This window comes from Durio zibethinus, chromosome 2, assembly GCF_047325235.1.
Source record: "Durio zibethinus cultivar Kanyao isolate XHJ-2024 chromosome 2, ASM4732523v1, whole genome shotgun sequence".
NCBI classification, from domain to species: domain Eukaryota; kingdom Viridiplantae; phylum Streptophyta; class Magnoliopsida; order Malvales; family Malvaceae; genus Durio; species Durio zibethinus.
The window spans coordinates 36,681,552-36,703,938 of record NC_143163.1 but is presented as its reverse complement, the minus strand read 5'-3'; the positions used below and the strand labels follow the sequence as shown (position 1 = coordinate 36,703,938).

The window sequence follows — 22,387 nt, the reverse complement described above, 5'->3', positions numbered from 1 at the left end:
CCTTTAATGCTCCTAAATTTTTATATTTTTATTATACTCAAATAAAATTTTATTTTTTGATTTGTACTCAAGTATATTTTTATTTTAAACAAAATATTAATTTTTGTTAAAAATTTATTTAAATACAAATTAAAATGACAAAAATTTATTTGAATACAGATTAAAATTTAATAATTTATTTGAGTATAATAAAATTATAAAAATTTGTCTTAACAAGATAATAAAATTCAGAAGTTTTTTCTTATTTTAACCTAAAGGAGAATTAACTTGTAGCCCAATAATAAATTAAGTTTTTTTGTAGTGTAAAGAGAATTTTAGCTCTCGTTTAGTAATTTTTTTTCGAGTCAATCTAAATAGATTTTTTCGCATCAAATCTAACGAATCTAATAATCTAGTTGCCATTAAAATTTTAAGAGGATTTTGAATTTGTTGAATGTTATTTCAAGTCTAAATAAAACACAAAATTAAAATTTTTTTTATTACAGTCATTAAATTCTTTTATAATGAATTATTAAGCCTAGCTAGGTTAGTTTGTTCTCCAAATCTATGCAACATGGCTTAATTATGCTCCTAACTGGGCGAAATAATGATGATCAATTAGGCCAAATTTGGGGCTGGAGGGTAAGATTAAAAGATGCATTAAAAAATAAAAAGAAACTGACATCCAAACAGGATCTACTACACATGCTCATGCTATCATTTCTTTTAACCGGGTGTGGCTCTTGAACCAGTCAAAAAATAGCTCCCCAAGGGCATTGAACATGTAGTCCAAAGCCAAAAGTTTTGAAAAATATGAACGAACAATTTATGTTTTTTCTTTAGTCAACATTCAACGTAACACGCCCTAACTTAAAATTGAAGAAAGTTTTTGGGGAAAACAAAAAGTCAGTTGGACCGGTAATTAAGGGTGCATTTGGTTTTAAACGCACCCGAGTGAGGTGACATTGTGCAAAATGCATTGAATTTCATTTTGGATGTCTAAAGTGCAGCGCAAAAATTAACTTTTATTCATGTGAGTTTTTAGTTTCAGTGGGTAAACGTTCGGCTGCTTTTATCTTTTTTTTTTTTTTTTCTTTTCCATTATATTAAAGAGACAAACGTATATTTATAATTTAATTTAATTTTTTCATTTTATTTTTATTTAAAAATATAAAATAATTTTGTTAATTTAATATAATAAAAATTTTTTTTGATATATTATTATTTTTATTAAATTTTAATTATTTACCAATAAATTATTATTTAACATAAAAATATTTTAAATAACTTTTAAATTACTTATTAATTTATAAATACTAAATAATTTTAACTTTTTTACATAAAATTTTAACTTAATACCCTTTATGTTATTTTTTATTATTATTCCCATCCCCGTTACTTTTTATATTCAAATATTTATCTCAAAAACTTATATTAATCTCATTATTATATTAACTAATTTTATTATTATTGTTATTTTTAATTTCATCGAAATCAATCTCATAATTTATATAAATGAGTCTTTAAATTAATTTAAAAATTGATTTAATCAATAAAAATATAGTTATGCCGTGAACAAGTGAAAAATCTCAACTCCAAAAGGGTCACAAAGTCTCCGTGTAAAATTTTGACAAAATTAATATATTTGTATTCCAAAATTATAGGAACAATTGTGATTTGTGACTTTGAAGACAAAAAGAAAAAGAACGAAAAAAATATTTTTTTAGTCACCAAAAAAAGTAATCCAAAGTATAGCAATTAGTGACGAATAGATTAATAATAATAGTAATAAAATAAGACACCATGAAGAATCCGACAGAATTATGCAATTAAGGAATTTTAACCTTTTGACAATGCCTTCCACCTTCCAGAATACCATTTTTATATCTATAGGAAATAGTTTCTGGCTTCTTTTGGGAAAGAAATTTTTAAAAATTAAAGTAAAAACTTAAGAATATATTCGAATTTAGCTTGATAATTGATATACGTAAAACTATAATTTAGGATAAAAAAATTTGTAACTTACACGTATTGAAATTTAAATCATAAACTTATTAGCTTTCTTAATTTTTTTTTTTTTATGATTTATGTAGAACTTGCAGTGTGATTAAAACATAAATTTTGATGACAGTTAGTTTTTAGTCGTAACCATGATTCAACCCCACTTTATCCACACCACTGCCCTCTCTTTAGCACGTTCAAATTTGTACCTTTTAATTTTCTTCCTTCTTTCTAGACAAAAGAACATGGTTTCCTTACCATCAAACGTTAACAAGAATGATGATTATACTACAAGATTCACCAAAGTTGGAACTCCATTTATATTTATTATAATATTGTTAAATTAATCTTCCATACCAAGATTAAATTTCAAAATTTTGAACCTTTTTAATTATGAGTGAACTACAAAAAGTCCCTCCATGTTAAACCATGGAAATGTATATACAAACCTTTTCTCTTGTTTCAAAATACCATTTTCCCCCTTGAATTGATAAATAGAAATAGGAATAGTTTTTTTGGGTTAAAAAACATAGTTGAAAGAAAACTATTTTATTCCACGATCAAAATTTACGGTTCGTTCATCGAGATAATTATTAGTAACGAAAATCAATTTTAAATTTTACAAATAAAATATTTAATTTTTATCAATTCAATTAACTCAATAATAAAATCAAAATTAGAATATAAATGCCGTGATTGTTTTATTGAGAATATCTTGCAAGACAAGAAATGAATTATGACAATGTCTAATCTTTTTGTGAAGCAAGAAATTCTCAAATCTCAAAAAGTAGTATAGCTTGATCAAATTAAGATAATAAATTCAGCTCCCCATGCAAGCATCTCAAGATATATAAAAGAAAATCTCTTTTACATGTTGAAAGAGTAGTGCCAAAGAAAATGAAAACAAATGGAAGGTCGTTGGAGTGGTAAACTAAAGAATCTGATGCTACCCAGGTTTCAACTTTTTTTTTTTTTTTGGTTTTAGAAAAAAGAGGTAAAGTTTTGCTTAGCGTAATTGAAGGCGTTATTTAGGATTACAGCCCGTTGTATTTAGGGAGAAAAGGTGTGGAGCAAAGTCAAAAACGCGGTTTCAAGTTAAAGGGGCTACTACATCAACGTTAGGAAGGTGGAAAAACATGAAAGGAACCCGGCAGCTGTCTGTCCATGGACCGTCCTTGCGTTGAAGTTGATACTTAGGACGCGGCGAATCTGGTTCCCTTTTATTCTATTTTTGGACCGCAACCCGCAATTTTGCGTTATTGCAGTCTCCCCTTATTCTATTCCCACGTCTCTTTTTTATTTTTTTCATTTTTTAAAAATGTCTCAAAATTTTATATTTTTTAAACATTTAAAATTTTTACTTTTTTATATTTAAAATTATATTTATAATTTTTTTACGTTAAAGATCATGAAATTTTAATTTTATTAAAAAATAAAATTTTAATATTAAAATCAATTTTTTTCAATCCCATAAAAATCAATAGCACTCAAATAATTTGAAATGAAAAAAGTAATTCATAATAAAAATGATGAAAATAAAAAAAATAAAATATTTCAAGAAAATACAGATTAAGGGTTTGCATTGGATCACCTGTAGTCTTGAATTATACAAGTAGTTCGTACGAGAATCGTGATAATCAGATTCTTAAAAATTACAAGTAATTTAGATAAATATATATTAATTAGATTATTAAAATTAAGAGTTTAAAAAATTTTAAATATATAATGTCCTTTTCAAATAAATTAAGTAAATAATGTGTTAGTGACGAACTTCGACCTGAAAATATTTTTTTAAAGGAAAAAAAAAAGATGGTTAAGGGGCAAAGACAGGGGGTGTTCCTTACATTTACATTTCGATGCGCAAGTCAATAAGGATTAGGTTGGAAAGGATTTGAAAAAGTAGAAAAGAAAGAAAAATATGAGTTAGATGAACCGACTTTATAGTGCCTAAGTCTCTATATTTACAAGTGAACTAAAGGGGATAAAAATGGGGACAATTAAGATAGGACCAAGCTGAGGTGGCACTAAAGGTGTTAGACCAACCTGACATATTAGGTCGGCATAAATGACCAAGATATCCCTAATTGTATGCTAAATATTGAATGAAGAAAAAAGATCACTATACCCTTTTGACCATTATATGCCCTTAACACTTTGTCCCCCCATTAAGCAGTCTGAGCATCAGATTGTCAAATTTGTTATTGACATCCCCCGTGTGGGGTAAGTGTTTGTGTATTTCATCGAAGGTCGACGTTATAAGGGGAGGTCAACTCTAAACAATGATAATCTTTGAGTTACAGTTCAACCTGATAGTTATATGATCTTACGCATGTATTTCAAGATGAGTGCATAATCGATTTAAAGGTTACTGAGGTGATAATTATCTAGGGTGATACGAGATTATAGTTGGAGTTCATAAGGCTGTGGTGAGACTTGTGTTTTATTTCAAAAATTTAAACTTGAGCCTTCGTTTTAAACTTTGAGAGTGAATCGGACTCTTGGTTTCCCCATGACAATTATTCGATTCGACTGGATCAATATGGAGTTCATCCGATTAGGCTAATCTGATAGCATTAAATGAAAAGAGAAATGGTTTGAACGGGCGATTTAAAGTAGGAAGACGAAAATATGTCTATCCACCCATGCTCTGACACATGGTGAGGATCATATCGTCTATCTGGGCTGAAGTGCATCTATATAAAAAGATTGATAAGGCTTTAGCTTTTTATCTTTCACTTTCTTTGCTCTCGATCTGACCTAAAATTTTTTATCTCTATAGCTTTCTTGTTTTTCAAGTTTTTTCTATACTCGTTGCAATACGTATTTTTAACTATGTATTATAGTATGAGTTTTGAAAAGGCTGAGAGCTGTAAGGTAAAGCTAAAGGAAGGTCAATAAAAGCAGCAGGATAATGACCTGATCTTTCTTGTTATTGAAAGCTGCAACTACACGAAGACAATCTATTGGTTTAATTCGATGTCTAAGGAAAGGTAGCGACATAATGAAGAGAATGCTTGTAATAAGCGAGCGAGTTTTGAACACTGAAGAGTTGTGTGTTTAGATCAATTTCAAACTTTAAAATCTCCTTACTTTTTTTATCTTTCAATTCAGTCCATTTTCTATAGTCGATTTTTTTTCTTCTTTAGGGATTTCTCATTCTGGGGTTTAATTTTCTTCACCTTGTACCACTTCTACTCTCTCTCATTAATCTACTTTTTTTGACATCCTCTCTTAAGGGGTCTTTACTTCATCTTTTTTTTCTAGGATCAAGCTACTTTTATTCATTATTCTTTCTTAGGATCTATCTCTCACCCAAGAGTCAAATTCTTATGACGATAAAGGTTTTGATGAGGGACAAGAGGAATGAAGTACCTCAATAAAAAAAATGATAATGAGGAAGAGAATCTTATAGAGTAGGACAAACTCATTGAGGTCCTTGTATATACTTCGTGTGACCTTAACTTGATCCCTAAAGACGTGATGAGTAAGCTAAAAGATAAAAAATCTCAAAGATTATCCCAACATGTACTCAGCTTTTCATGTTCGAGCTCTGGGTACCATTTTTTTCCTAGAAAAGGGTACAGTATAATAATGTTGAATTCTTCGAACCGAGTCATTAATAGACTAGAGCTATATATATATTAAGATTCGTTCATAGTCAATCTAAGGTTTTCACTTCACCATTTATTCATTTCAATTTTTAATTATTACAACTTAACCATTACTCAGCTCACCCCAAATTCTTTTGGCATATAGTCTTTTTTATTATTCTTTGTCAACATTTAGATATTCTTCCTTTTTTTTTTCTATTCAGGGATTTCTTTTCTCTTAAAAAATATTCTAGTGATAGTAGGTGATTTTTTATCATAACTCAACCAAATAAAAAGATTCTCACCAATTGTTTGAGTTTAATAAAGAATTGGAAGCTACTCTTCCTATGCTTTGAAAAATAAAAAGCCAATAAAGATGGTGAGCCTAAGGTTGAAGCTTGGGAAATAAAAAGTACATCTAATTTTTTTATAAATGCATTGATGGTCCTTTCTATCTTTGATCTATCAGATCAAGATAAAATTTTAGATTTTACATGTAGAGGAAACTTATTATTGATGCTCATGGACTTACCTCTCTAGAAGTAATAAACAGTACAAAGTATTAGGGTAAGTTTGAGAAAACCTCTTTAGGTTTTGTTTTAAGTTGATTTTGCATCTAACTATTAGCTCAGTTTTTGTAGATATAGCTGAAGTTGGGGAAGATTTCAATGTCACCTTATATCAACATCCCCAAAGCCCAAAAAAGGAAAAAAAAATCTAGCTTGGGGTCTCATCGCGTAGGGGAGACAAAGTAGTCAGTGTGGTTATACCCTGCGTTCTTTCAAGTTAAAAATTAAAGGCTAAGGTAGGTAGGAACCTATCTTCTACATCATCGTCAATGCGATTCTCTAGCCAAAAAACTACGAGTAGAAGTGTTATCCACTTCTCTTGAGAACCCTGAAGTTAAGGTGTTAAGACCTAGCTCAAAAAGAATAATCGTTAGGTTAGAGTTTACTCTGACAGATGACCCTATTTTTAACCCCGATGTTGCTAAAAAGTTCTACAAAGTTATAGTTCCTCATTTTGGTTAGTATCTCTTGATCTCAGCTTGATTTTTTTTTATTATTTTTGTTTTTATCTCTTTAAGTTTAAGATCTTTTCGTACAGTTTAGAAGAAATTTTCACTTCAGCCCTGGAGAACAATAGTCAGCCTTCTATTATGCTTATTTTACAACAAAACATATGTTGAAAGCTGAGAAAGATATCGTTGCACTTCTTGATGAGCATAAGAAAAGGTCAAAAGCATTGGGTAGCGTTAGATCAAGCCTTATTATATCCTACAAGAAGAAAAAAGAGCTAAAAAGAAAAATAAATGACCTGACAGTAAAGTTGAAGGTTGTCTCAGTAGATAAGGCTTCTACTGAATCGATGAAAGAATAAGCCGAACTGAAACTAAATGATGCTCAGGCTAAAATTATAAAGCTGAGGTCTAAGCTAGAGGTTTGAGACAAAAGAGAGAAAGAGCTACAGATCAAGGCTGTGGAGGAGTATAAAGCCTCCGATGAGTGTCTCTAGGTTAAGGTAGAGTTTTTTAAGAAGAATGTTCTTGGTGCCTTTTAGCTAGTTTAAAAAAAGGTGCAATTTAAATTCTCCTCTCTTAATCTCGACATTTTTAATATTGATATCAACATTATAAGATCAATGCCTATTTTGAATAAGCTTGAATAGGATAAAAAAAATGATGAAAAAAAAAAGAGAAAGAAAATAAAGATCAGACCTTGAAAAAAAAGTTAGAGGCCATCATAAGGATAGAGAAAGAAGAAGCAAAGGTCGTTAAAGCTGAGGTCATGCCTCTCGTTACTGCTGACAAGAGCATTCCTTCAACTGCTATTGATGAGGGTACTCTTCCCACTGCTATTGCTACCACTGATGAATGAATTTAATAAAACTTTTTAACTTTGAGGTCAAGTTTTTGTGAAGACCTCTTATACTCAAACTAATAAACTTAGTTACATTGGAATAAAAAAGAAATTTTTTTTAAGATTTAACTTAGTTTTACTATCGTTTCTTTTTTATTTATGTTAGTTTGAAAATAGTTTACTGATCCAAAGGCATATTATTAGACTGTAGACTTGCATAGTTATTTTAGATCAAATTAACGTAACTATGAATTTTAGGTCAGATTTTTTCAAATGACTTCAGATCATTTATACACGAGCTTACTAAAGATAATTCAATTCATATGTTCGCGTAAAAAAATACATAAAGTGTGAGCACGGTTAGAATCAATCTTGTGATGTTTTATATCTTTAGGACAAAATAATATAAGTGCAAGCTTAGTTTGCTCTAATCTATTGGTAATCGAGTTTATTTATATTTCACATATTTGGGTGGTAATACCATTCATAAAATAGTACAAGTGTGAGCTCAGTTTATACCAAGCTACTGATAATAGACCTTTAGAATATTTGCATTTCATGTCTTTAGGACAACATTGTCATTTAGATTTTGTAATTTATAGGTTGCATCATGGATGACCTCCTTAATAATATATGGTCCTTCCCATACTGAGGTCAACTTGTCACCTCGATCATCTTCTCTTGAAACTTTAACTTTTTTAAATACCATGTTACCCTTACTAATATATTTACGTTGAACCCTCTTATTATAATAACTAACTACCTTTTGCTAGTAAGCTATAACTCGAGTCAGAGCTATGTCACTTTGTTCTCAATGAGGTTTAGGTTGGTCTTAATCGCCTCTTTATTTTTTTTTCTTTTGATGCCAATTCAACTTTTAAACTTCACAGGTCGATTTCAACCAGCACTATGACTTCTATTTCAAATGTCAAGTGAAATAGTGTTTCACTTGTAGGGACTTTTGTGGTTGTTTTTAAGGCCCATAGAACTTCTAATAGCTCATCGAACCATTTTCATTTTGCTGCATTGAGTTTTTTTTTTTAAAGCTTTTAATATTGTCTTATTTGTAGCTTCGACCTACCATTGGACTGAAAGTGGGTAACTGACGTGAACCTGAGATTAATGTGAAGATTTAAGCACTATTTTCTAAACCTTTGATTATCAAATTATTTACTATTGTCTATTATTATGGACCGAGGTAGCTCGAATATGCAAACTATGTTTTTTCATATAAACTTTTTAACTTACGTTTCTATGGTAGTGGCTAGAGCCTTAGCTTCTAACCATTTTATGAAGTAATCTACTGTCACTAAGGCAAATCTTCTCTGACCTATGATAGAGGTGAATTATCTAAGGATATCCATATTTCATTACATGAATAGCCATGGGTTGATGATAAGAATGAGCTTAGTTAAGGGGAGATATTGCATATAGGCAAACTTTTGACATTTGTATCATTTCTTCACCAGTTTGGTAGCATCCCTCTTAATAGTGGGATAATAATAGCCCTGCCTCAAAACTTTATAAGCTAAAGATTGAGGTCTGAGGTGATTTTTACATATTTTTTCATAGATTTTTTAGGGCATATTTTACCTCATTTTTATCAACACATCTCAAATAGGGTAGACTGAAAGATCTATTGTATAGTTTTCATTCAATCATTGTGTATCGAAAGGCCTTTTTTACAGTGCTTTAGCTTGAACTCTTTCATTAGATAGCATTCCTGTAGTCAAGTATGCTCTAATTAGCGTCATCCATATTTCTTTTTCTGTAACCTCTCTCATGAGCTTATCTTCAATACTTTTATGCACTAGTTGCTCTATTAAAACTTGGTCCAAGCTTTCCATTGCTGCTCTTGAAGCCAACTTAGATAAAGAGTTTGCTATTGAATTTTTTACCTCAATTTTTATGAAACCAGCTATTCTCTATCGAGATACTTTTAAATTACACATTTTTGAGCTTCGAACTTCCCATTTACCTTGATCAAACACCAATTAGAAGTCACTATAAATAGTTATGTGTTAAACATTTAGCTCGGTTGCCAACCTTAGGCAACTATTAATTTTTTATATTTTATTTCGTTATTAGATGCTCTAAACTTGAATCTCAAAGTGTATGAGTATTGTAACCCTTCCAAACTAATCAGAATAAGGCTAGTTTCTTTGCCTTAGCTTGTAATGGATCTGTTAACATAGAGCTTGCAATCATTTTTGTCTAAAATTTTTTTCTTTTCTCAAGATGTCTTTTTAATTGTATCAAGGTGCTTTTTCCTATAAAGTCTACCAGTATTTGTGTTTTAAATGCCAATCTAGGTAAAAAGTATAAATCAAATTTGTTGAGCTCTACTACCTATTTGATTAGCCTTTTTGATATTTCAGGCTTTTATAAGACTTGCCTCAATGGCTGATCAATTAAGACATAGATCGTGTGGGCTTGAAAGTATGACTTGAGTTTTCTAATCGAAGTGACCATGGCATATACTAATTTCTCTATATTATTGTAATTAACTTTAGGCTCTATCAATACTTTACTTACAAAATAAATCGATCATTATTTTTTCTTTTTTTTAAAATTAAGATCGAGCTGACAGCTTGATCTGTGTTGATCAAGTACAAGTATAATATTTTATTAGTCTTTAATTTTGATAAGACAGATAAGAAGGATAAAAACTCTTTAAGTTCATCGAAAGCATTTTAGCATTAAGGAGTCCATCTAAAGTCAAAAATATTTTTGAGAGTTTTGAAGAATGGTAAACATCATTCTATTGATCTAAACATGAATCGACTGAGCACAGTTATTCTATCTATTAACCTTTGCACCTATTTTACCAAAGTCAACATTTTCATTTCTAAGATTGTCTGAACCTTCTTAAGGTTTGCCTGTATCCTCTTTTGATTGATCATGTAGCCAAAAAACTTGCTCAATGTAACATTAAAAGCACATTTGCTCAGGTTAACTCTCATATTTTACTTTCTCAGAATGTTAAAGGTTTTTCTAAGGTCTTTCAGATGCTCAATCAAACTTTTACTCTTAACTATCATGTCGTCTATATATACCTCTATATTGTGATTGATCTAGTCTTTGAATACCTTATTCACCAATCTTTAGTAAGTTACTCTTACATTCTTCAATCCGAAAAGCATGACCTTGTAGTAGTATAGGTCTTTTTCAATAATAAAAGTTATTTTATCCTTATCTTCTTTCAATATTTTGATCTGATTGTAGTCAGAATAAACATCCATGAAGCTAAATAGGTAATGCTCGACACTATCATCCACTAGCTGATTTACACTAAGAAAGAGGAAGCTATCCTTTAGACAAGCCTTATTCAAGTCAATAAAGTCTATGCACATTTTTCATTTTTTGCTGTGTTTTTTTACCATAACCACATTGGCTATCCACTCAGGGTAGTAAACCTCATTGATAAAGCTAGTTCGTAATAATTTGTCAACCTTTTTCTCGATGGCTTATTGTCTTTCAAGGGTAAAAAGTTTTTTTTTTGCCAAACTAGTTTGACTTCGAGATTATTATGTAGCCTATGGACCATTACCTCAGTATCAATCTCGGGCATATCGAATAATGTCTAGGCAAATAGCTCGATATTATCTTTTATAAGTTGAATTAATTGATCCTTATGCTGGAGCTTGGATTCGATCTGCATGTATTTTTTAAGAGTATTATTTTAAAATAAAATTATCATGAGGTCTTCAACCGGCTCGAGTTAGTTTTCATCTGAGTTTGATCTTTGATCAATTATCTCTTTTCGTTCCATTAGGTCAGGATCATTTTTTGTGAAAATAGGTCCCGACGTGATGATTGAATGTATTAGTAAAAATGAAGTTATTCTTCATTTAATGTTATATTTTAATCGACGTGTTAGCTCGGTCCAAGTAATATTAATTTTTTGTGCCAGCTTAAGAGCTTGATCACTTTTATTATTATCTCAAAAAATTTTAAAAATAGAACAAAATTGAACTTTTGCAAAGCTTAAGAGCCCAGAGCGACTTAAGAACATGTTTCTGTTAGGTCAACCTTACGTTCTGTGCTCAAATCAATAGTCTCTTACTTTTTACTAGTTTTTTTCGTCGGTTCCTTTTTACTTTCCACCTCGATATCCATGGAATTGTCTATCTGCTTTTTAGTCCTAACCTTCATCATTGTAATATAACATTATCATGTTGTGGACTGGATTTTTTAAACTTTTTAAACCCCTACAGGCATCGAGAATTTCACTTTTAAGTAGGAAGCTGAACCTATGAGCCATATAACAGACTTACTAGGTCGTTCTAATATCATGTTGTAGACAGATATGATATTTACTATCATAAATACAACTGAGTTAATCATTGTTGGCTCTATTCCTAAGGAGATCCGGAGCTTGATGGTTCATCTTATTGGCATCTATTCATTTTTAAATCCAACTAGTGTTGTAGTGATCGATTTTAACTGATATTTACTGATTTTTATTTTCTTGAAATAGCCATAGTACATAACATCGATCGAACTTCCATTGTCAAATAGGATTCTTTTGATCACATAGTTGTATACCAAGGTTGTGATCATTATGACATCATCATGTAGGTGTTGAATCCCCTTTAAATTTTTTGAGTTGAATGAGATCGACTCATCTCTTTAGTCTTTTTATTTTTTAGTCGAGGTGCTTATTGCCATTACAAGCCTGGGTTAAACTTTTTTTTTATCGAGGTAGAGCTACTTTCTATGATAATGTTAATCATTCTGATAATTAGCCTACTATTATCATCTTGACTTTTTTTTTATTATTTAACTCTTCTTCTTGGGCATCCCTTCTTTTTTAATCTAATCTTCTTTCTCTGTCTCAAGTGGGCATTATATGATCATTTTTATAGTCTCTTCTAAACTGATCTTATTTTTTTTTGTCTGACAAAACTTTTCAGCTGACCTCGCTTAATCAGAACTTTAATCTCATTTTTCAAGTTAACATAGTATTTTGTATTATGGCTGACATTTAAGTGGAAAGCGTATCTTTTGGTTAAATCCATTTTGTATTATGTCTTAGTGGCTTAAGCCATCTGAGGATGGGATTTCTTTCAATTTGTATCAAAATCCTCTATCGGGAGGTATTCAGTGCAATGTAACTTCTTTCTTTATAAAGACTTCTAGCCTTGTGTTGTCTCTTTTTTGGGAGAGAATCGTAAAAATTTTTTACCTTTTTTATGACTGATGAGGGAGGATGAACCTCTCTCATCTTAGTTTATTTTCATTGTAGCTCCAACGTTGATATATTTCTCTACTATTAGTAAGACGTTGACTAGAGTTTTTGGTGGCTCTAGTGACAATATCAACTTTAAGTGGTACTCATTATCATTGAGTTCACTAGTCAATAGGTCATTTATTCTAGGTCCTTAACCTGTAAAGCTTTCACGTTAAAACGTGTGATATAGTTTTTTAAATTTTCATTTTGCCCTTGATGAATTGACATCAAGCTTAGAGTTTTTTTCTTAGCTCTTTAGCTATTCACGAATTAGGACAAGAATGAGTGGCTGAGCTCATTGAAAGTAGTGATCAACATTAGCTCCAAACTGCTATACCAAGACCAAGTTGCACCTTTCAAAGTAGTGACTAGACCTTTGCACATTAGAGCCTCGTCTGCCCTTTGTATCATTATGTTAGTTTTATAAAGTTTCAAATAATCAAAAGGGTCAAAAATACCATCATATGTCTCTAAGATTGGCATTTTAAATCTCTTGAGAGGTATGGCTTTGTCAATCTCTTTTATAAAGGGTGAGGTCTCTAGGAACTTAAGCTCATCCTCAAATGTTACTGGTTTCATTTTTAGTTCCTTCCTCATGGCCTGTAACTGAGCTTCTAAATCTCTATTTGGTTGAAGTTCATGGTCTGTTTGTTTAGATTTTTGGGTTGTGGTATCTATAAAATTGTGGCTGGGGCAGTAAGGAGTTGGATTGGTGTGTTTTTCTTCTTTGAAGGCCAATGTGGCTTCCACCTCTTTGTAGCTTAGTTGCTTGATAACAGTTTTTTCGTTTGGTGTGACTAAGTCTGGCACTTTGGAGACTTATAGTGGGATTATAGTTTGCAACATCTGTTTGAAAGCTTGTTTTTGCTTGGTCAGGGTTTGAAATTGCTCCATGATTGGCCTCACCTATAGTTGAGGCGGCAAACAAAATGCTAGCTTTGGTGAGTTTTTGTTCTAGCAGGGGCAGCTGTCTCTCCTTCCTTTTGGGTTCTTTTTTTCGGTGACATTGTTTTGTACTCGATTGATGTGAAAACGCTAGAGCCCTTACCTAGCACGCCAAATGTTGGTGCCAAGCTCTAACTTGAAGGTATTCCTATAAAGGTAAAAAAAAGAACAGTTAGAGGCTAAGGCAGGGAGTGTTCTTGCGTTTGCATTTTGATGCTTAAATTAATAAGGATCAGGCCGAAAAAGAGGTTAAAAAGTAGGAATGAGAGAAATGTATGAGTTAGATGAATCTCGCTTCATAGTGCCTGAGTCTCTATATTTATAGATGAACTGATGGGGACAAAAATGAGATAATTAGGATAGGGCTGAGCTAAAATGACATTGGAGATATCAGACTTACCTAACATGCCAAGTCGGCATAAATGACCAAGATTCTCCTAATTGTCTACTGAATATTGAAGGAGTAGGAAAGATCACTATATCCTTTTGACTATTATATGCCCCCAACTTAATAAATTCAAAATTTTTTTCAAGAATATTTACTTGTAATATATATGATTGATAATTGATTTATCAATTTTATCTATAAAAAGAATGTATTTTAAGGTGTTTTAGCAAATTTTTTAAAATAATTTTTATTTATTATTTTTTGAAGTGTTCAAGAACATCTACTTTTGGTTAAGGATAGATTAAAAAAAAGTAAAAGAAAAAAAGGCGTGGATAGGCTAAACTCAAATTAACTACAATTAAACTTAATTACAACAGTTTGGTTAATTATTTGATTTATAGTTATTTTGGAAGTTGGTTTATGAAGTCCCATAATCAAATAATGTGAATTACCTAAATTAAAGTTTTATTTTTTATTTTTAAATATAAAATAGAAAGAATAAATTAGCTAAAGGTAACACCTACCAACATTTACTTTCGATAATTCGGTAACCAAATTAATTGAGCAAATTAACCTACTAAATTCAATTAACCAATTATTGACTAAATTCTATTAATCAATTGTTGTGGTTTTTTAATTGGTTCGGGTTATCAATTTGCAAATTTAGTTAATTTAGTTTTTATAACCTTTTGATTGAATTAATAAAACCGACCATCTAACCATCTTAATGTCAAACCTATTTTGTTTAATTATAATTGACTTTATAAAAGATATTTTGCCATAAAAATAAAAGATATTTAGTTTTTTTATAAAATATGCCGTTGTTGGATAATAGAGAAAAATAATTATATGTATTAAAATTTGAATTTCAAAATTATTAAATATCAATAATTATATAAATTAATTGTATTAAATTTAGAGTTTAAAGATATTTAATTTTATTTGATGATAATAATAGGTTTATATGGAACAATTCCGTACATCGATAATAAATTTAAAAGATAACTTATGTTTATTTAAAGAATTTAAAATATTAATGTACCAAAAAAATTTTAAAAATTAATTATTCAATTATTAATTAGACACGTTAAAATCGTATAAATTTATTTGTGAAATTAAATAAACTTTAAAATAATTTTAAAATTATATAAAACATATTGTACTTTATGTTTAGGAGGTGGTAGTGGGATACATATCCAATAGTTGTTAGCTAGGTTTTTTTTTTTTTTTTTTTTTTTTATTCCTTCATTGGAAATTTAGAATAGAGGTGGCTCGTCATAAAAGTAGGGCTCAGGCCTTGAACATCTCAACCCAAGACGAAGAAATTGTTGAGATTGGGTTAAAGGCCCGTGGATCTAGCAGTGATATTTCTGGTATGGGCCCAACTAACTTTCCTCTGGTTTCTCGAATCAAAGAAAACCAAAAGTGTTTGACCGACGTTACCGATCTTAGAAGGTAAATCCTTGTACGCATTTTAAGCGTGGAACCCACAATGTTTTACATCAGCCATCAAGATTTCTTTACCCAATTCATCTATTTTTCCATAGGTACATCTTGTCTGGTATCCTAATCTTTAGAATCTTGTCTGGTCTCCTATCTGTTTTGGGTGTTTTGAATCTTTAGACTTTGATTGATTCAGTGACAAAACAATCATGGGATCTGCCGACGAAGAAAGATCGCTTTTGGAAGCTGGACTTGTTCAGGTTTTTACTCTTATCTTTTTCTCCTGTTTTTCAGGCTTCTCTGTCTTCCCTTGATCTTTAATTTTTGGTTGTTTTAGACTTTTGATAATTTGGTCACATACACCTTAACATTGAACAAAATTCTGGGTTTGTTTTCGTTTCCTGTTAAAATCTTTGTCTTGGAATTTATGTTGGTATTAATGTTTTAATATCTTGTATTACCAGGATGAAAGCAGTGGACCTTACACCGGGGATGGCTCTGTTGATTATCATGGAAATCCTGTTTTGAAGCAGAATACTGGAAACTGGAAAGCATGCCCTTTCATTTTGGGTGAATTATAAATTTATCTTTTCTTATCTTTAAATTTTTTTTTCTTTTAAATGGGTTTTATTTGAGTAAGCTTATGTTGTTTCTGACAATTTCTAATATGGAATTATAGGTAATGAATGCTGTGAACGATTAGCTTATTATGGGATAGCAACTAATCTTGTGACTTACCTGACCAAGAAACTGCACGAAGGAAATGTATCAGCTGCAAGAAATGTGACCACTTGGCAAGGAACTTGCTACCTTACACCTCTCATTGGAGCTATCTTAGCAGATGCTTATTGGGGAAGATATTGGACAATCGCCGCTTTCTCCACCATTTACTTCATTGTAATATAATTTAATCAAATCACTAACTTTTCTGCTTTTGATGCTTATTAATTTTATGCAATTAGTTATATATCTAGATTAATCTATATGATGTGATAGTGTAATTGTTGCTTTATTATGTTCAAGTAGTTATTATGAAGTTGAGCCAGCTGCAATAGAGCTTTTGGTCACTGTTCCTTTGACATTGTGTATTTCACAACTTACATTATACTGTTAACCCTAGTTTTTTCCTTGAGCTTTCATCACATGCAATTCAAATTCATAATTCTCCTGTTTTATTGCTAGTAGTTTCCTGGTGAGTATCTTCAGTGTTTAATTCATGGAGAAAACTTTTTGGCTTCTTTTCAAAGATTTAATTACCATTTTTACAGAAAATTTCAGAGGATTTGTAACATATTTGAAGGAATTCATAACTTGTTTTTTTTTGTCTCTTCCATCACTGCACGTGGTAGAGCATTTGCTTTTTGGCTACATGAGAACATCAATTTGCGATCATGATCATACTCTTGACTAATGAATTTTGTTTCTTATATTGAGTTATTCGTTTTGGGATGCATTGAATAACACAGTTAGTATTTAATATAGGGAATGTGTACATTGACCCTCTCAGCTTCAATTCCTGCACTGAAACCTGCTGAATGTGTGGGTTCTATATGTCCCTCAGCTACTCCAGCTCAGTATGCAGTATTTTTCTTCGGTCTGTATCTGATTGCATTAGGGACTGGTGGAATCAAACCGTGTGTCTCATCATTTGGGGCAGATCAGTTTGATGATACTGATCGCAAAGAAAGGGTGAAGAAGGGGTCCTTTTTCAACTGGTTCTATTTTTCTATCAACATTGGCGCTCTGATATCAAGCAGTCTTCTGGTGTGGATTCAGGACAATGCTGGATGGGGTCTTGGATTTGGCATTCCAGCATTGTTTATGGGCCTTGCTATTGCTAGTTTTTTCTTAGGCACACCTCTCTATAGATTTCAAAGACCTGGAGGAAGCCCTATTACAAGAATGTGTCAGGTTTTGGTTGCATCATTTCATAAATGGAATCTGAAGGTACCCGAAGACAGTAGTCTCCTGTATGAAACAGGTGACAAATGCTCTGCCATTGAAGGAAGTCGGAAACTGGAGCACAGTGATGAGTTGAAGTAAATCTCTTCTACATTTCCTGAATGAATTTTCTAAGTTCTGAATGATTCATATCAATTTCTCCTCATGTTTTACTGAAGAAAAAATTCATTATTATTATTTTTTTTGAAATCCAATGAAATTATTGAGATTGATTTATTTTCTATCTGTTTAGACAAAACTAATGTAATAAGGGAATCCTTAATGGATGATAAGTAACCAATTTAGGTATTGAAACACTGATTGATTATCTCTGCAGAAATATCCTGATATCAATTTGATGACTCTTCCAAACACCTTGTGTAGTCTTCAATGTCCATGGGAGTTAATATCCTTAATAATCTCGTGTTTCTTCTCTATCTTTTCCTTTCACTTTTACCATTTCGTGCCGAATGATATTGGAAGCCTCTGCTACAGAGGAGCTTTCTCTCATATGTTAAATTCTGCATGTTCAGCTTATATTATACATATTGTGATAATTGATAACTTGAATTGTTAAGGAACAAACTCACTATATAAAAAACATGGTATAAAAGGATGGTTTTACCCATGCATATTTATCCAGGGAAAGGTGAGGAGAACTAGTGGAATTATGATGGATAATATTTAGCTCGGCTGCTGCTTGATGCATTGATTCCTTTTTCTTAATTCTAGTTCTAATTTTCTTTTCTTGTAGCCCCACATTTTTTAACAAAATAAATCCACTGTAGTGCATGTTCTGATTATCTTCTAGAAGTTATTCTTGACTTGCTGATACACTTATTACAGTGAAAGTTTCATCTGATATATTTTGGAAATTATAACTGATTTAAGCGACTTTAATCTGTGGACGTGTTGGTTACTTATTTAGGTTCATTGAAGTTTCAAACAAAACATGTCTTGAAATCCCTGTTTCTTTTTTTCAACAGACATAAAGTCCTAACAGCCATATAGTTTCTTTCATTGCTAGTTTTGCTAAATCCATCTTGTTGCAGGTGCCTAGATAAAGCTGCCATAGTCACTGATGCTGAGATCAAAAGTGGGGACTTCTCAAACCCATGGAGGCTTTGCACTGTAACACAAGTGGAGGAATTGAAAATCTTGATCCGCATGTTTCCCATATGGGCTACTGGAATTGTCTTCTCTGCTGTATATGCCCAAATGTCAACTATGTTTGTGGAACAAGGGATGATGATGGACACTTCAATTGGTTCTTTCACTATTCCTCCTGCTTCTCTCTCAACTTTTGATGTTATCAGTGTCATTTTTTGGGTTCCCATCTATGATAGGATCATTGTCCCAATTGCAAGGAAGTTCACAGGCAAGGAGAGGGGCTTCTCAGAGTTGCAGCGTATGGGAATTGGTCTCTTTATTTCTGTCCTATGTATGTCAGCTGCTGCTGTGGTGGAGATCAGGAGACTGCAGCTTGCAAAAGAGCTAGGGTTGGTTGATAAATCGGTTGCTGTACCACTTAGCATTTTGTGGCAAATACCTCAATATTTCTTGTTGGGTGCTGCAGAGGTCTGCACATTTATTGGACAGCTTGAGTTCTTCTATGATCAGTCTCCTGATGCCATGCGAAGTTTATGTAGTGCACTTTCACTTCTAACTACATCTTTGGGGAATTACCTGAGTTCTTTTATTCTGACTCTTGTAACTTACTTCACAACAAAGGGTGGGCAGACTGGTTGGATACCAGATAACCTGAATAAGGGTCATCTCGACTATTTCTTCTGGCTCTTGGCTGGTCTCAGCTTCTTAAACATGTTAGTGTACACTGTCTGCGCTATGAAGTACAAGCAGAAGAAGTCCACTTAAGGTTCCTTCTCTTATGGAGAGAAATTCAGCTGAAATGTTATTGTACATGGAAACTGCATACATTTCAATATTTCCGCCTCAAAAGCAACTGTTTGTATCTTATTGGATTAAATGAATTGCGTCTGAAAGCATTAATCTTACTTCGTACTCTGGGCAGATTCCCACGTATTGTACACGAGTACTGCTTGCTTTTCAATTAGAAGCCATCCTTCCATATTGGAACAAACTGTTTGTATTATAGGATGAAAAGACTTCTTAAAGTAATAAATCTTGCTTTTCTTTTCTGTGTCGATTCTCAAAGTTAATATAGATGTAGTACAACTATTATGGTTTGATTACTGGTGTGGGCATTCTTGCTTGTTTACTAGATAGTTTTAAGAGTTGAAGTATGACATAAGTTGCAACTTGTGTGCTGCATTTTTCCCTTTCCCAATTCTCTGCTATTGGTAGATGAAACTCAGTGTGTTGCAAGCAGAAGTATATCCCCCGTCAAGAACAAGATTATGTGCTGTTATGAATCCAGCATCATCAGAGGCAAGGAACAGTACAGCTTGCGCTACATCTTCTACAGTTGCAGCTCTCCCACGTAATAAGCTGCCCTCTTCACCAACAAGTTTACTCACTTGCTCAGGCGTTGTTTCATTCCCCCGGAAAATTCTATAACCACTAACAAGCATATCTGTTGGGACACCATGAGGAGAAACGCAATTCACACGAATTCCATGCAAGCCTAACTCACACGCAGCAGTTCTCATCAATCCAATGATACCGGCTTTTGACAAGGAGTAAGGGTGAGATGCTAGCCCTCCCATGACGGCCGCAGAGCTTGACGTGCATATGATGGAACCTTTTGTACGGCATTTCAACATTGCTCGCGATGCATGCTTGATTCCGTGCACATTCCCAAGCAGATTGACTGAGATCAGATGTTTCACTTGCTCCATGTCAAGGCTGGTTATGCTGCCTGAAGGACCGCCAAAGCCAGCATTGCTGAACAGTATGTCTAGTTTCCCTTTCCATGTTAGGGCAAGTTGGATAGCTGATTCCACATCATCTTCCTTGGCTACATCGCAATGAATGTAGCGACCTCCAATGGAGTCAGCAAGCATGGCCCCTAGTTCATCCAATATGTCAGCAATGACAACATAAGCTCCATTTTCAGCAAATAATTTTGCTGTGGCAGCTCCAATTCCTCTTGCACCACCAGTTATGACTGCAACTTTGCCAATCATCCTGCGAATCAAAGAATTCATTCCGGATTTACTTAATTTGGAATAGAATAATGATGCAGTAAATGTCAATTTGGCTTAAATTTGTTCAAATTTTCTGAGTTAAACTAAAAAAAAAAAAAAAAAAAGACCCGTTGGGACCAACCGCTTTGCAGATGAATTCTGCACAACATCATGCTTATCAACTCCTTGGTCCATTACATACACAGAAACTTGGTTGTAACCAAACATGTTATATATATGAACAACTCAAATCTCATGAACTTTTGTTAATGCTAACTTAAACGGGCTCTTTGAAAGGGTGTTTGTTTTTTAACCTTAGGCACTCTTTACATTCTCAACAACTACTTCCAAAGTAGAAGCTGGTAATGCTTTGTTGATAGAATCTTCTTTTAAAACATGTGTAAATGTGCATTTCATTTTGTCATTGTAACCAACCTTTTAACAACCAACTACCTTCTCACTTCATATGGTGTAGAACAAGGTATTGTAATTTGAGCAAGTATGGAATGAAGTATGGTAATGGAGAGACCTATCCCAACATCTAAGCTCTATCTTAGAGTTGGAGCAACTTACCTGTGAGATTAAGTAATTTATCTACTCCAAATTTTTAAGGATCAAATTTTTTAAATTGAGAGATTAGATTAGATATTATAACGATAAAATTAAGTTTAAAATGATGAAATTAAAATTAATAATGATAATATTTATTTGGTTGTAACAATAAAATTAAATATGACGAATTATTGTCATAAATAAAAAATATTTTATATTTTAATTTTATACTAAAACAATTTATTATCTACTTATATTTTAATTTTACGTTAAATAGGACAATTAACTATCTCAAACTAACAATTAATTGCCTTAAGGTTTAGTGGTTTAATGGATTTTTTTCATTCAATCTCTAATTGAAGGGACAATGAAGAAAGATGATTCGAATCTTGCTATCTAATATGAAAAAATACATTAATAACTTAATCAAATGCTCCGACATTGTAAACATTTTTTTTTAATTAGCAAGAGTTAGACATATTTTTTTTAGATAGTGTTTTTTAAATTTAAATTTTATTTGTTTTGTGGAAAATCATTTTTGAAAAATAATTTTTGAAATATTTATATTTTTTGAATTGAAAAAAAATTTATGTTGTTTGAATGAATTAATGAAAAATATTTTTTATTATTTGGTTGTTTTCTAAAATTTTTTAAAATAATATTAATATAATTATTAAAATATTAAAAAATATTTATTATTAAAGTATATTGAAATTATTTATTATTAAAATTATTAATACTAAAAAATAATTATATTTTAATAATAATATTTAATATTAAAATATTATGGTAATATAAAAAATAATTAAAATAAAACTATTTATTATTCTTCATATTATTTAGTAATATATTAAAATATATTTATTAATAATATTTATTAATTAATATAATATTATTTATTAATAGATTATAATATTATTTATTAATAAGTAAAATTATGCTCAAAATCATTGATCAATAATTTTACTCATAAACATTTTTTTTCGAAAAATATCTTTTTTTTTTCAAAATTCTAAAACAATTTTTTAAAAAATAACATTATTTTTCATTAATTAATAAATCATTTTTTTAACTAATTAATTTTTTGTCAGATAAATATCTAAAAATACAAAAATTATTTTTCCCCAAACAAGCGGAGTCTTGGTTAAAAACAAATGAGTGGTTAATTTATCCTAAATGGCAAGGATAGAAAGTTAGCGCATCTAAAATTACTGCTTTACCGCGCACCATTCATAGTAACACCTAGGGCTGTAAACGAGCCGAGCCGAGCCGAGTAGTGAGAAGCTCGAGCTCGAGCTCGACTCACAACTCCGGGCTCGATACTCGGCTCGAGCTCGATCGAGTTTTAT

The 22,387-nt window shown here is 31.5% G+C and overlaps 2 protein-coding genes across 2 annotated transcripts; one reads left to right on the top strand and one right to left on the bottom strand.

Moving 5' to 3' along the window:
• Window positions 1–15,499: 15,499 nt before the first annotated feature.
• Window positions 15,500–19,538, top strand: LOC111318126 (protein NRT1/ PTR FAMILY 8.3-like). The gene is made up of 6 exons (XM_022920793.2): window positions 15,500–15,542; window positions 15,635–15,698; window positions 15,903–16,008; window positions 16,118–16,335; window positions 16,921–17,477; window positions 18,432–19,538. Exons 2-6 carry the CDS (start codon window positions 15,648–15,650, stop codon window positions 19,252–19,254), a joined length of 1,755 nt encoding a protein of 584 aa, XP_022776528.2. The 5' UTR covers window positions 15,500–15,542; window positions 15,635–15,647; the 3' UTR covers window positions 19,255–19,538.
• Window positions 19,539–19,565: 27 nt separating this feature from the next.
• Window positions 19,566–20,651, bottom strand: ATA1 (TAPETUM 1). The gene has a single exon (XM_022920794.2). It carries the CDS (start codon window positions 20,505–20,507, stop codon window positions 19,695–19,697), a length of 813 nt encoding a protein of 270 aa, XP_022776529.1. The 5' UTR covers window positions 20,508–20,651; the 3' UTR covers window positions 19,566–19,694.
• Window positions 20,652–22,387: the final 1,736 nt, after the last annotated feature.

What these genes read in the sequence shown, in the direction of transcription:
- LOC111318126 (XM_022920793.2), top strand. Translation starts at nt 15,648, where the DNA reads ATGGGATCTGCCGACGAAGAAAGATCGCTTTTGGAAGCTGGACTTGTT. An exon ending in TCTCCACCATTTACTTCATT is followed by an intron (nt 16,336 to 16,920) that starts GTAATATAATTT and finishes TATTTAATATAG; the next exon opens with GGAATGTGTACATTGACCCT. An exon ending in GAGCACAGTGATGAGTTGAA is followed by an intron (nt 17,478 to 18,431) that starts GTAAATCTCTTC and finishes ATCTTGTTGCAG; the next exon opens with GTGCCTAGATAAAGCTGCCA.
- ATA1 (XM_022920794.2), bottom strand. Translation starts at nt 20,507, where the DNA reads ATGAATTCTTTGATTCGCAGGATGATTGGCAAAGTTGCAGTCATAACT.